Here is a 14,851-nt window from a genome sequence, read left to right as displayed (position 1 = left end):
AAATATTAAAGCTAAAACTTAGGGCTTCAGTGTCATGGGGAAAAATACTTTCCTTTTCAGTATGCAGTCATGAAGAGGAAACATGCAGCTGATGATTCCTGGTCAGCCTGTGGTAGGGTTTTATAGGGCATGCCCATGATTATCCTTATGTAAAACCTTCTATGGGCTATGCATGAGAATATTCCTGAAGTATTAGTTTGCTTTTAAAATACAGGTTTTTTTGTGGGCTACAGGATAGATATAGTTTATTCTCTGAATTTGAGATGGAGGGTATGGACTAGTTTCTTGTGTTTTGCAGGACCAGTAAGTGGAAATATATAGGAGTTGGAGAGGAAAATTATTTTCAGATATTTGCAGTAATGGCTTTGCTAATAATTCCATTCTGTGATGGTTAATAATCAGTGTGTGGCTGCAGTATTTATAATTTTACTGTAAAAGGACAGTGGCAAAAACACACTTCAAAGGGCGTTGCCTTGGTGAAGATACCTTGTTTTTCCCCAAATAAAATGGAAAAGCTTTCAGATAAAACATTACTGCAATAAACTTATACAGAAACAGAACGAACACTTTTAAACAGTGTTTTACAAACAGGCAAACTCTGTATTCACCTTTATTACCATTACAGTAATGAGAGTTTATGGGGTGCACAGATGAGTATGAGACAACTATACTACGTATGTCAGTGAAATGATAACTTTTGGGAATGTCAGTGGAATGCCCACTTTTAGGGATGGGATTGTATATTTTAGTGGTCTTGCTGCTTCTTTTACTAGTAAAAGTCACATATGCTACAAATAGTGACATATGCTGCTACTTTTACTAGTAAAAGTCTGATGACTTTGTCCTGGTACTGCTTTCTTTAAATACGGAGTAATCTATATTCCTGTTCTTCATGCTCTTTTGGTTCAGTGTATTTTAAAGAAGGGCAGTGAATTTATCTTGTTAGTTAAATGCTAGGTAGAATGTTCTTGATAACTGCCATCAGTCTGTTCTTGTTGCATGATGGACCCTGTATACTGTATGGTTGAAAAAATTAGGAATAGTGCCAGAAAATATTTTGAGTACGAACAAAAAACAATAAGAGCCATTTGGTATTTGGAGACTTGTCATTTTGGAAAGTGTCGTATATTCCACAAACTACTAAACTTAGTGGCGAATTATAATAAGGTAGGCTGAAACAACTGTCTAAAATACTGTCAATATATAGTTATTCCACACGCTGATTGAAAATAATATGAAAACAAAATTATACAGGATATGTGTCTTTTATTAGCTCCTTGTACTTTCATGCATGCTAGTAATGATACAGTTACCACATGAGAATTGGTTTTTTAGTAAAAACTAAAACAAAACATGAGATCTTCAATTAATTAGGTCTATATTGCGGTTTTTATAGAATCTGTTTGCAAATAAGTTGAGCTTAGCTTTTGATTACTTCTTTTTTAGTACAGAAAAAAACACAATTACATTTTAAATCTCTGTACATGTAGTTCCAAAAAATTATTTTACCTTTATTTTCGTTCTAATGGGAAACAATTTTGAGTAAAATTACTGTTGCTTACTGCAGAGGGCAGTTAGCACTTAGAGAGTTTGAAATATCTCTGAGCGTTAGTAATCTGGAGTGGTGATGCCGGCAACTGCTTAGCAGTTTACATCTCCACAGTGAAGTGGTGCACTCGTGATGCAAAAGAAAAAAAAAAATAATAAAGGAGCCGTCTTTCTGTGGGGCAGGGTATATTAGTGTTAATGCTTGGGAAGGGTGTCACATTTAAATTAGGGCAGTACCACTGGGAGATCCCCAGCCAGAGGCACGTATAGATTGTATTAGGATAGAAGTGGTTATTGTATTCTTTCAAGATTTTGTTTTCTGCCAGCTTCACTAAATCCACTTTTTTTTCTTCCTCCATTTGCCATTTTCTTCTGCACTCACAAAATCCCAGCATACCTAATTTACCAGCACTTTTATTACCTGTCTTTCTCTTTGAATAGACTTAGTCATCATGGTGAAGAAGTTGGGCCACAAATCATCCTTCTCTCACTCTTGTAGCGCAGTTGCTGTAAGATTTATCCTTTGGCAGTGTTCTCTGAAATCTGATAAAATATGTGTTTTCACAGAAGCTGTGCTCTCAAGGCACTTACTGGGTATCTCTTCCAGTTGTATTTTTATTTGGTGTTGAGCTTCTCAGGGCTAGCAACCTTTTGGAAGAGTCACCCTTTACCTGGACATCTACTGTCATGAACCATCAGTGCATACCTGCCTTTTAACCTACTTTTCTCTAAAAAATTAAAGTGCAGTTGGTTAAGGAGTTCAAAAGAGATTGAGCAACAAGCAGATGCATGGATTATCCGGATAGTTCTCTAAGAAAGATGACTGTTTTAGATAAGATACAGTAGGGAAAAACTACAATCTGTGTTAAAGTATTTGAAGACAAGAGACTGAAAAACTCTAAAATTTTGTAAAAAATGGCCATAAGTCAAAGAGAGGAAAAATACCTTTTGTCTCTTGAACACTTGAACAAAACTTCTCATTCTTAAAGGAGTGTCCTTGCACTGCAAAGAATGCTGGAGTACAAACTATATGTTGATGGAAACCTACCAAGAAGCAACTAAATACTGTTCAGAAAACAAAATGCTCCTGTAAAGCTAAGAGGCAGGACAGGTCCAGAGCCCAGTCTACAGATAGTGTGAAGTGAGGCCTCTAACCATCTAGGGCGAGGGGGCAGTTCTGGAACATAAAGCCATTGCAGGCAAGTTGTTTTCTCTGCTTCAGCTATCTGCAATTACATGCAAATGTGATTGAAATAGTGCAGTGATGGACTAAAACAGAAGTGGGGGAGTGACTGGACAAGCCAGAGGCCAATTAAATACTAGAAGTTTGCTTGCACTAGGAATTCTGACAGAGAAGTTCACGTGATGCTTGGACTCAAGGATAGTTCCAGTGGTAGTTCATGTGGTTTTAGTTTTTTGTTCAGTTGCTGATCTCTGCAGTTTGATGTGTAGTTTTCTGTATTTTCAGTTGTCGTGTCTGTTAACAGCATGATGTATTTTAATTTTGGCAGAATAGTGAGTTGGAGGGGAGGGGTGTTTATTGCATTTTATGCTGGCTTCGTAGGCATTGGTAGGAGCTTCTGAAAAGAATGACAGCTCTGTTTGATAGCATGGACACACAGTGGAAGTTGTGTTGGTAGCTAACTGGGAAAACATTGCTTGGAGGTGAATGACCTTCGCATCAGCCCTGGAAATTTCAGGCACTATGAAGGAATAGGCCTTGTGGAGTTAAAATTAAGTTTTAACTGGAGATTGATAATTTTTTTTCAGGTTAGGTGTATGAATGGTTATGATTACAGGAATAACTAGAAGGATGAAGCATCTCTGTGCTGAGTTAGCAGAAGTAAAATAGGCTGCAGTACAGAGCAAATGTCAGATTAGCTAGGTACAGACCTGATAGGAAGGAGGTCCAGTGCATAGAGTAAGCTCTGCATACCAGCTGCTTACTGACTAGTACTGATTCCATTGCTGTGAAGAGTGTGTTTATACATCTTCCCATACTTCTGTAGCCTGTAAGTGCTATTGCAGGAGGAATGTAAAATAGATGATAGTTTACTTTCTTCATGTTACTCTTTTCTGATAGAGTTTTGATTTTGCATGGATGTTAGAATTTAATTTTTCTAGAGGTTAGGGAACCATAAAAAAATCAGCATTTATAAACAAAATATAAAGATGAATACTTGTAGGTGCTAAATTTCATGATGTCTTCAATTTTCAAGGAGTCACTTGTAATGCTAGGTGCAAAGCAATACTGAAGTATGGTTTGCAATTCACTCATCTGGAGGTTTGTTTTGTTTTTGTTTTGTTTTTGTTTTCTTTGCACTGGCGTAGAGCGAAGACAGTCCTAGTCCCAAGCGACAACGCCTTTCCCATTCCGTCTTTGACTACACAGCAGCATCACCAGCCCCATCACCACCAATGCGACCATGGGAGATGACATCAAACAGGCAACCTCCTTTGGCTCGACCCAACCAACACCACTTCTCAGGGGAACGATGCAACACACCTGCACGAAACAGGAGGAGGTAAGCAAGCTGGGTAGCTTGGGCAAAAAGTTCTTATTCTTTCTGATTTTAGCTCAAGGAAAGTGTGTTTTGGGTACCACTGACTAGATTACACATGGTAAACATGCTAACATTTCCTTTGAGCTCTAATATAATGCAGTTGTGACTACAAGGCTACTGGAAGTATTTCAGGCTTGTGCATCATCTTATTTGAAAAGTCAGATTGAGGAAAAGAGTGCTCCAAACGTTTTTTATTATGAACATAATTATCTATTACTCTGTGCTGAGGTAAAAAAAATGTAGAAAAGTGCAAGGAAAAATGTTTCTCATCAGGCTACTTTTAAAGGTGTTAAGAATTACTCGTGTAATAACATCATTTTCACTATAGTCACAATTATTATTGTACTTAAAACCAATCAAAATAAAGATTAGAGACACCAGCTGGGGAGATGAGAAGGTTAGCATAGTGTCACATGTTTGCTGAGGTGAGTGATTCACGTGTAGTAGTAATTAGATTTTCATGTTGGTTTTAGCTTGTGGCTCATAAACTTCTCAAAGCACAGATTTTGGAATAAGTTCTAGTGGTGATGGAAGAGAGAAATTGGAATTGGGACCTGGATGGATGACACTCTAGCAAAACATGAACTCACAGATTTTTTGCTATTCTAGTTAAATTATCCAAAACAGAAGCTTTCATTGCCTCACATTCTGCCTCAAATATACTGAGTTGTCTTATGCAAGCTAAAACACACTGTCTCTGTTTGCTTCTAAGAAATGTTTTAGCTTGGTTTGTACTAAAAAAAAAACCAAACATGTCTGCCCTTTTTCATTAATATTAAATTTAGGCTTAAGATCTATTTAGCTAGTTTTCTTCAGATTCCACAAATCACATTTGTCACCAATGGTCACCCAGTAGTTTTGCAGCAAGAGAGCTTAAAGCATGCTATTTTTGTATCTTTGCTTCAACTTCATGAATTTGAAGCCCTCAGTCAGTGGCATGTAAAATGTGCAGCTCTCAATGCAGCTTGTCAGACATAGGAAAGAGATTAAATTGTGAACTTAAAAGGGTTGTTGTGAAGACAGAAGATCAGACCTTTCATATAGTTTGGTACAAGGATGCTCTGTTAGGGGCATTTGGCCCACAAAATGATCTTGACCTCAAATGTTTTGAGCTGAGATGCCTAGCTTATGTGTATTCAGTCATTTTTGTTTGGTGTCCAATCAGCTTACACAAATTTCTTTGCAGTGTTCATTAACATCTGCAGAGTTAAACAGTGCTTAACTAACTTAAGATAGTGCTTAACTAACTATCTGTCTAGTTGTCTGGCTAAATGCTAGACAGCAGAATCTAGACAGTTTGGATATACCATGGGATGAAGGATAAGAGCAGAAATGTGTAAGGGCTAAATGTGCACAGGACAAGTGTCTTGCTGTTCAGATGCAGTCAAGTGCTAATGAAGTAGTAGCCTGTGGCTTTTTGCAGGTAAGCCACTTGCAAAGAGGGAGACACCTCGTTGCCAAGCCGTCTTCAGTCTGACAGGAACTGTTAGGTTGGCTGCAGCTTTATGAACACAAACATTATTCTTTCTAGAGCCAGCTCGCCTGCTCCTGGGTAATAACACAAGATTTTGCTCTAATCAGAGACATCTGAACGTATCAGTACTTTGTTTCCCTTCACTTGGGTCAGTGCATTTTTTAGCTTGGGTGCAGTGTTGCATTTGAGCTAGCTTCAGGTCAGTTCCACAATAGCAGTGCACCTAGTTTCTTCTAGACCCAGCGTTTTTAGGGAGAACAATACATACATGTTTCTTGTTTTGCAGGAGTCTTTCTGAGTCTTAAGAGTGCTCTGGGGTCATACCAGAACTAATAGCCATTCTCATAGATCAAAAGCTTGCGTCTTTAAGATCATTATGAGTGCATCTGTTATTAATGCTTTAGGTGAGGTTATGCTTATGCTTTTGAAGCAATTTTTTTTGTTTTCCCTGCTTTGTTTTCTCATTGCAGAATGGTTTCAGAGTTTGGCTGGCTTTCAGGTTTAAGATAAGATGAAAGGTGAACTCCAGCAGCAAATGGTCACTGAGCTCAAGGAAGCAGGCTAGGGCAAGTGCAGGCAAAACCTTTGAAGTGTGTCTAGTGTGGACATCACTGCCCTAGTGTCATCAGCATTAACTCCTTCATCCTACCAGATGACTCCTGTTGATCAGGACAGTCTGTCTTGGGTATTTTTTATTACCTGGATATTTTTTTTTTAATTACCTACCTTGCTATTTTGACCTTTCCTCTTGGTAACACTGATTTTGTACTGTGCCTAACACAAGAGGTGTTGTGGTTTTTTATTCTGATTCGTTGTGAGCAAACAAATACTGCATTAATAAAGATAGCCTTCTGGTGTGAATTTGCAGAAAGATTATTTTTGTCTAGATACTTATATATAGTACAAATAAATTATGAATGTAAGAGCATAATGCATGCCTGTGTGAAACAGAGAAGGCCATTGCAATTTATCTTTATCAGTCATTGTGAAATGGGGGTATCTGTACCATTGCTGTGCCTTACCTTTCATCTGTGCTTCCTTTCCTCCTTGTCTTGAATGTAATTCTGAACTAAAGGGATTCAAGAATGTCTTACTGCAAAGAAATTACCCTTGTTACAAATACTAAGATCTGCACATACTAACTCTGCAGTTATGGGTACCTTTTGATGGCTGTTCTTACCTGAGGGTAGGAATTCCTGCAACTTTTTCACCATTTTCATCCTGTCTCTTTGTTTTAACCTGGCATTTGCCATGTTTATAGTGTGCATGTAGTAACAGAGGATTTTTTGTGGCTGTTTTTTAAAGACTTCAAGCCCAAATTCATTACTGAAGTTTATTAATAGTTTAGACCCATGTCTTGACAATTATTCTGAAATAATTTCCAATAATTCAGAAGCTAATAAAGCCATGTATCCAGATATTCTGAATTTTGCTGACTGAAAGGGTAGTATATTTATAATTCTGCACAGGAAAAAATACAGCTTTGCTTTTTTCCAGAGAATGCTACATATTCATTCATTTTAAAAGATACTCCAGAATTTTTGCCAGCCTTTGTTGGCTTTTTTCATAATTCTGAGTTCATGGAAAAGTAAAATCAGGCCTTTTAACTAAGACAGAGGCAGGACTAGTTTTATGAGAACTACTACCTTGTCTAAGAAGCCACCTTGTCTAAGTGCTGGTGGCAGTTAAGAGTATTTTGTTCTTCTGAAGCAGCTGCGCTGTCTTTTGTAACTTTTCTCTATTTTTGGAGCTTTTCCAAAGAAAAATCCTCACATAGGTATTTTTATGTTAAATTATTCAGACCATTTCTTTTTCATAGCAGGAAATAGCAAATTTAAAACAACTGGGTACTCCAAGCAGTAGAACATCTTCTGCATTACTAGTTCCATGATTAGAAATTATATATGCAGTTTTACCTAAGGAGAATGTAGCAGTTATACCATATTAGTAATAAAGCAATGCAGCATGCAGCAAACACTTCAGGAAAGAAAACTTGGTTTAAAATACCCTAGTAAGAACTAAAGTTTAGGGTTCTCAGTGGTTAGAAGAAAACACAGCTTGTATGTTCTGCCATGGTTGTTTATAAAAATGAAGATGGCTATGCATTTTAAAATTTGGTTTTTTCTTTGCTGTGTTACAGCCTGGCCTTAGGCCTTCTGTCTGACCTGTTGAGAATTACCATTTCTTTCAGTTCTAAGAGAGGCAATAGTGTCAAAAATCTTTGTGAGGTAGGGTAGGAAAAGAGTGGCTTGAGACATTGTATCATATGCTTACAGTTGCATCTGGGTAGCTGGTGATGTGGTCTCACTTTCCCCGAGTATCTGTTTCACGCAGCACAAAAGTTGGACTCAGCCTGAGAAGTATCTGGGATTTGCCAACAGGTTGCAGGTTGATATGATTTTTACTTCAGAATAGCAGAAATTCTGTTCCATGCAGTTGGAGAGGACATGTTCTAGTAATGGTCACAGATTCTTTTTGTCTCTTCTCTGCAGTTTAGGTCCTTTAGCCTGTTTCATAAATTGGAAACCATTTCACCCTATGTGGCTTTAATATGCTGTTGCTTCTGGGACCTGTAACTTGAGTGTGTGGTGGAGATTGGAAGGCAGTGCTGAAAGTACTGCAAGATCATTTTGTGCTCTCAGTGCTTTCCCTTTCCAAATAAATGAGAAGGGACTTGTTAAAACTTCTCATAGTGAGTTTATCATATCTGTGTGCATCATTTTCTGGGTGCTGAACCTGAGCCAGTGGTCTCTGATTTCTAGAACTTTTAGCTTAAGGTAGTTGCAGCTCTACTCAGAACTTGAGCACAATTATGTAAGAATACATAATCAAATCCTACACCTGTAGATCGATTGCTGTAACAGGTATATGCTGTGGTCTAAGTCTGTCTACAGAAGTTCTCCACTCTGGAAAAGAAACAAGGCCACAATCATAATTTTGTGGGACCTCCTGGAGAGAATTTTAGAGTGCACTCAAGTTATGCAGTGAACATGTGAGAGCTGAAAAATTAATTTGTTTCTTCAAAGAAGTCTACTGTTTTGTCTGCTGTCACTAAGCAAGCAATCAATATGTGGTGTGGTTGAAACATAGACCCTGGGGAAATCTGTGATCATTTAATGAAGGATTTTTACTTAGATAGAATAAAGGCATGGGAATATCATGAAGATTGCTGTCTTGACTTTTGAGTACTACTGTGGCAATCCAAGTGTTATTTTTTAACAAGGTAATATTTACATTGCAGTTCTCCTCTTGGTTTCCCTAACAGCACTAAGTTATGCTTTGCTAAGCATTTCCATACTGAAAAAAGTGTCATTTATAAGGATTCTAGAAGTTCTGTCAGCAAAAAAAAATTATTCCAATCTACTAAACTTGTTCTAGTAAAATTTTCCAGTTCAAAAAATTCCTGGATATTTGATTCTCTTGAGGTTTTAGTTAGTAAGAAGGATTTATGTCATTTACGTAACCTCTAATTTTTTTAATGCATTTCCAGTCCTCCCGTTCGACGTCAGAGAACAAGGAGAGATCGTTTGTCTAGACATAATTCTATTAGCCAGGATGAAAACTATCACCATCTCTCCTATGGACAGCAGCAAGCAATAGAAGAGCCTCGAGCTTTTCGCCCACCGAATGTATCTCCTCGTATGTTGCACCCAGCTGCTCACCCACCACAGCAGAATGCAGTCATGGTTGACATTCATGATCAGGTAAAATTTTTACAGCACAATGAGAAGGCTGTTAGAGAGGTGGTGTTTGGTTTTAGGGGGTTTTCCCACCATCTTCAAGATCCCTCTCCTCACCAAATCATCTCATCTCATGGTTGACAGTGAAAGTCACAGAGCACTAATTTCTATTTGACTTCTTACGGAGTGGTGGTTTTTGTTGAATATTATGTGTATGAAGCATTGCAGTAGGCACTGAAAAAAATAAACTCCAAACATTCACACTTTTAATAAAGAAGATTGATACTTAACAATTCATATTTAACAATTTGTCAGTACATAAATTGGCATATTTCTCTATGTCTCTGTATCAAACCTTTGAAATGCAGTTATTTTGCTTTTGTAATTAGTTTCTTGCAAGAAAGATGTAGTATGATACTTATTAATTATGTATTCTATTTCACATGAAAGGCTTCACCTTAGCTTAGGAGTCACAAAATAATACAGTTAGAATGTATTATTTAGAGGTAGAATTACAATACCTATAGTTGGTTGTCTATGTAGCAGCAGGAATCACAGTAGTTTTGTTGCATAACTAAATCAGCTCTCCAAGCCTAATCAGCTCCTCCCTAAATTATATGAAAAAATTATATTCAAGTTGGTCCAGAAAGTAAATAATTCCTCTCCGCAACAGCACTTTGTATAGAATTCTGTAATTGAGAACCTGTAAAAGAAGTTTTGGGCCTGTCACTACAGTAGGGACATCGCATTGATGGAGCATGTCCTTGGAAGAGCAGTGGAACTGGTGAAGGATCTGGAGCACAGATCATATGAGGAGTGGCTGAGGGAGCTGTATGTTTACCCTGGAGAAAAGGAGGCTCTGGGAAGACTTTACCAATCTCTAAAAGTACCTGAAAGGAGGTTGTAACCCGGGCATTGGTTTCCCGAGTAACAAGTGACAGGACAGGAGGAAGTTGGACAATGGTTGTGTAGACTGGATATTACGAAAAATTACTGAAAGGGTGGTCAAGCATTGGATCTGGCTTCCCAGGGAGGTGGTGGAGTCACCATGCCTGGTGGTATTTAAAAGACATGTAGGTGTGGCAATTACAGACATGATTTAGGGGTGGCAGTGCTGAGTTAATGGTTGGACTTGAGCAGCTCAGTGGTCTTTTCCAGCCTAAATGATTGTGATCCTGTTGAGGTAACCTTTGTTGTTGTCTACTAAATTAAGAGGCCATAGCACAAGAACACTGCTTGCTACATAGCTGCGAGTAGATCCTAGATGTCCACATCGGGAGCTGCACACGCACAGAATGCAGCTGTAACATCTGTGCTTAAAAGCTGGTTGGCATTCAGTGCAGATGCATAGCGCTAGTGTGTCACACTATGTGTGCAGAGCAGTTCTCAGCAGGGAAGTATTTGTGTTTGGGACCAAGTGAAAGGATAGAAGCCAGTGCCATTCTAGCATCTCACAAACTTATATTTTTAGGAGTTCTTCTGCTGGAGGTCTGAAAATGCTCTTGCTTTATGTTGTAAGCTCATTACAAGTCTGGCTGAACAGTTTTCCATTCCACTGCCAAACACCATCTATGATTAGATGTATTTCCAGACTGACTGAAGTCTTCCATGGTGCTACTTTCAATTCAGGGGCATGAACATTTTGAGAAGTCATTTCTTTATTATTATTATGAGCAACAAACATTCCAGGATCACATATAGCATTGCACTTAGGCCCAGCTTTTCGCAGCAGAGCCAGAATGGTTCACGTTCAGTATCTTTCCTGAACCTGGTTTCTGTCATTATTGATGTTTGAGATTTTAACCTGTGTTCAGTGATCTGTGTTCTATTTTGGTTTCTTTATTGGGCTGTACACTACCAGTTTGGTAGTTTAGCTCTCTTTGCTCGTTCTCACCTTCATGAGGAGCTGTTCTTGTTCTGCTTTAAATAAGAAGGTTCTATTTTGCCTGATCATGGAGGGAGTACTTTGAAATAATTGCTTTCAATTAATCTCTGCTTCCTGACTCTTAAACCTTTTCAGTTTTATTAGAGCATGAAAATGTTAAAAGATCATTCAGTGTTATAAGAATCCAACAAAATTTCAAACAAACAAACATCCCATGTGGTTTCTAGGTGAAGAATACCTTTGGATCTTGATTTGATGATTAAATTTTATGGACTGCCACTAGTTAGAAAATTTGGTTACGTGGTTTCCTAATATGAGTCTGGACAGTTAGGGTCTGCTGCCTCTTAGTCATGTTAACTTCTCCTTTTCCACTTTATAGTTAGCTGTTCTGTTAGTTAAGTTAGGAATTTAGCTTAAATGCTGGCTTGAAAGTGAATCAAGAGAGTGGTCTCTTAGGAAGAAAAAAAATCTGGAAAATTGTTTTGCTTTTTAAAGATACAAATCTCTTGAATTAGTACTGAATCAGTCCCTTCAGAACTGAGAAAATTCTTGAGCTGCTTGTAGATTAACTTTTTATGTGGGAGTTACCACCTTCTTATTTCATAAAAAGGTTAATTTCATAATTAACTTGGGGAGAGAAGGGAGGATAGGCAGGCTTAATAGTCTGACATGCTACTTAGTGACTGAGGTGCCACTGAAGTTTTAACACGTTAAGCTGAGAGCTCCCTCTTGCCCAGAAATTCTGAATTTTATCAGTAAATAACATTCCGTTGATTAAAACATTTTAATGAACAGAAATTACAACCATGCACCTCCTATTACACTTTCTTTGTGAATATATTATTTTTCTGATGTGTAAATAAAAGCTTGTTGTCTTACTGTGCTGTATAAGAGTGTTAAGACTTTACAGTAAGTTATTAAATACATTTTCTTTTCCTTTTGCCGCAGATTCATCAGGGCACAGTTCCTGTTTCATACACAGTGACAACTGTGGCTCCACATGGGATACCACTTTGCACAGGCCAGCACATTCCAGCCTGCAGCACGCAGCAGGTCCCAGGTTGCTCAGTGGTTTTCAGTGGCCAGCACCTTCCAGTTTGCAGTGTGCCTCCCCCAGTAAGTAGGTCTCTCTAACTACACCAGCTTCAGTCTGTTTTTCTAGTACAAATCTAAAATGTCATATGCAGTACAATATACAGCGTTTAGTGTACACTTTTGATGTTGATATAATGTTGGTCTCTGCCAGCAGTGTGTAACTTTGCTTTTCCTGTGGTGCTTTCTGTGAATTGAGTAAGCCTGTGTGGCACTGAAACAAAACCCTTGATATGACCCATCTATTTCTTTAGGCTGCCCATTGAAGAGTAAGAGTAGTTTGTGTTTATCATGCCTAGGTACCATTTATCCCCATCAGAGGCAACAAGGTCTGCAGCATGATACTGGCAAGTCTGGATTATTTGTGAGAATCAGTTCCTTTCCTGTCAAATTGGTGAAAATCTGTTACATAAGCTGATGTATATCCCTGAGGCAGCATGAGAGACGGGCTTTTTCTTCTGTTTAGTGGTGGTGGTAGTGGAAAAAAGCAATCTCAGAGTAAGTACCTACCCAGAGACTGGAACAATTCTTACTAAATTCAGCAAGGAAAGAAGGAACATATCCTAAGAAACAACAGAGAAAAATCTGAAAATGTATTGGGGCTTAGGGAAATCCATCCAACGCATACTAATAATCTTACCCTATGCTTTGAATAGATATATTACCTGTGCAATTCATAAAAGGTTATCTAATTCAACAATGCAGTTTTCCTTCTAATACATATAGGAGTAAAACTCTGGTTTTTGTTTTCAAGTGTATTGAGAGAATAGATCCAGTACAAATGAATATAAACAGTTAGGTTTCTGTAGCATCAGCAGGCAGACTTTATGCTTCTTCTGTTAAAGCATAAAATTGAGGAATAGTTTTAAGTTGAGAGGACTCTGGAGGTTTTCTGGTGGTCACCTGCTGCAGTACCAGCTTCCAAGTATGGAGATTTCACAGCACCTGTAAGTTTCTGCTTCAGTGTTTGACTGTCCTTGTGATGAAGAACTTCCTCTGGATGTTTGGCTGAGTTTTCTTTGTTGCATCTTGGTCCCATTGGTCTTGTGCTCTTTCACTTTGCTTCTTGAGGAGGTCTTGGATTCTTCCTGTCCACTCTTAGGAAGTAGTTAGACACAGGGGTAAGGTATTGGCTTACTTTTCTCTTTTTAAAGAAGAACAAGTCTAGTTCTGCCACCTCTTTTATGCAGTTCTCTCCAAGTCACTGGTCATCATGACTTTCACCATGACCTGATCATCATGTTGTCATTGTGTTTGGCACTGACATGCCCAAAACTGGGCCCAGGAATTGAGATAAATGTTACAGTTTCTGAATGGAGGAGCAGAATCACTTTACTAGTTTCACCAGTTGCTTTCTTAGCCATGCATGCCATAGGCCTTTTTGGGTAAGAACATTATGGGTATTATGTGTGTGTCCACGACAACTTCACTTTTTTGCTGCAAATCTGACTGCAACCAATTAGTCTCAGAGTGTCCTGATCCATGGAGTTACTCTTGTCCAGTGCCAGACTTCACATTTACCTTGGAACTTTAAATAGTTCCTGTCAGCCAATTTCTCCAGCCTATAAAAATACATCTCAAGGTAGCACCTGCCCTCCAGCATGTCACTTTGCTTCCCAGCTACATCTGTGAATTTCCCAGTTTCCTTTTGTCATTTCATAATGACAGAAGGAAACTGGGAAATTTGTCTATCTCACTGCATGTGTCACTATGAAATAAACAAATGCCATTAATAAAACACCTTTATCAGTTTTAAAAGTTCTTCAGAGACCATAATGGCATCCAGAGGGACATGGACAAGCTTGAGAAATGGGCCTATATGAAATCTCATGGGGTGTAACAAGACCAACCACAAAGTGCTGCACCTGGGTTGTACCAACACAGGCTGGGCATGAGCAGATGGAGAGCAGCCCTACGAGAAGGGCTTGGGGGTGCTGGTGGGTGAGAGGCTGGACATGACCCAGCCATGGCACTTCCAGCCCAGAGAGCCAAACGTGTCCTGGGCTGCATCCAGAGCAGCGTGGGCAGCAGGGCAGGGAGGGGATTCTGCCCCTCTGCTCTGCTCTGGGGAGAGCCAACCTGGAACCTGCATCCAGCTCTGGGCTCCCAGCACAGGGAGGACATAGAACTGCTGGAGTGGGTCCAGAGGAGGGACACTAAGATGGCACCTCTCCTGTGGGGAAAGGCTGAAAGAATTTGTTTTGTTCAGCCTGGAAAAGAGAAGGCTTTGGGGTACCCTAATTCAGATACTTAAAGCCAACCTAAAAGTATGGTGGACTAAGACTTCTTACAAAGGCATGTAGTGACAGAACAAAATGCGGAATGGCTTTAAACTGAAAAAGAGTAGGTTTAAATTATATGTCAGGAGAAAAAAGCTCTTTACTGTGAGGATGGTATGGCACTGGAACAGGTTGCCCAGAAAAGTTATGGATGCCACATCCTTGAAAGTGTTCAAGGCCAGGTTGGATGAAGCTCTGAGCAACCGCGTCTAGTGAACGGTGTGCCTGCCCATGGCAGGGAGTTTGAAACAAAATGATCTTTAAGGTGCCTTCCAACCCAGTTCATTCTACAATATGTTCAAACTGAAGAACTTTTCTAAAGCTTGAAT

General features: G+C 38.9%; 1 protein-coding gene across 7 annotated transcripts in view; it reads left to right on the top strand.

The window, feature by feature from the left end:
• Positions 1-14,851, top strand: part of RNF38 (ring finger protein 38) — a 114,560-nt gene that overhangs the window by 79,888 nt on the left and 19,821 nt on the right. For all 7 annotated transcript variants that reach the window (XM_005486279.4, XM_074532240.1, XM_074532236.1 and 4 more), the window contains 3 exons: positions 3,880-4,073; positions 9,077-9,290; positions 12,100-12,267. In XM_005486279.4, coding sequence (XP_005486336.3) covers positions 3,880-4,073; positions 9,077-9,290; positions 12,100-12,267 — 576 coding nt within the window. The remainder of the gene's footprint in view (positions 1-3,879; positions 4,074-9,076; positions 9,291-12,099; positions 12,268-14,851) is intronic.

Source organism: Zonotrichia albicollis, chromosome Z, assembly GCF_047830755.1.
Source record: "Zonotrichia albicollis isolate bZonAlb1 chromosome Z, bZonAlb1.hap1, whole genome shotgun sequence".
NCBI lineage: Eukaryota > Metazoa > Chordata > Aves > Passeriformes > Passerellidae > Zonotrichia > Zonotrichia albicollis.
The sequence above is the reverse complement of the archived record's forward strand: the minus strand, read 5'-3'. Positions and strand labels throughout refer to the sequence as shown.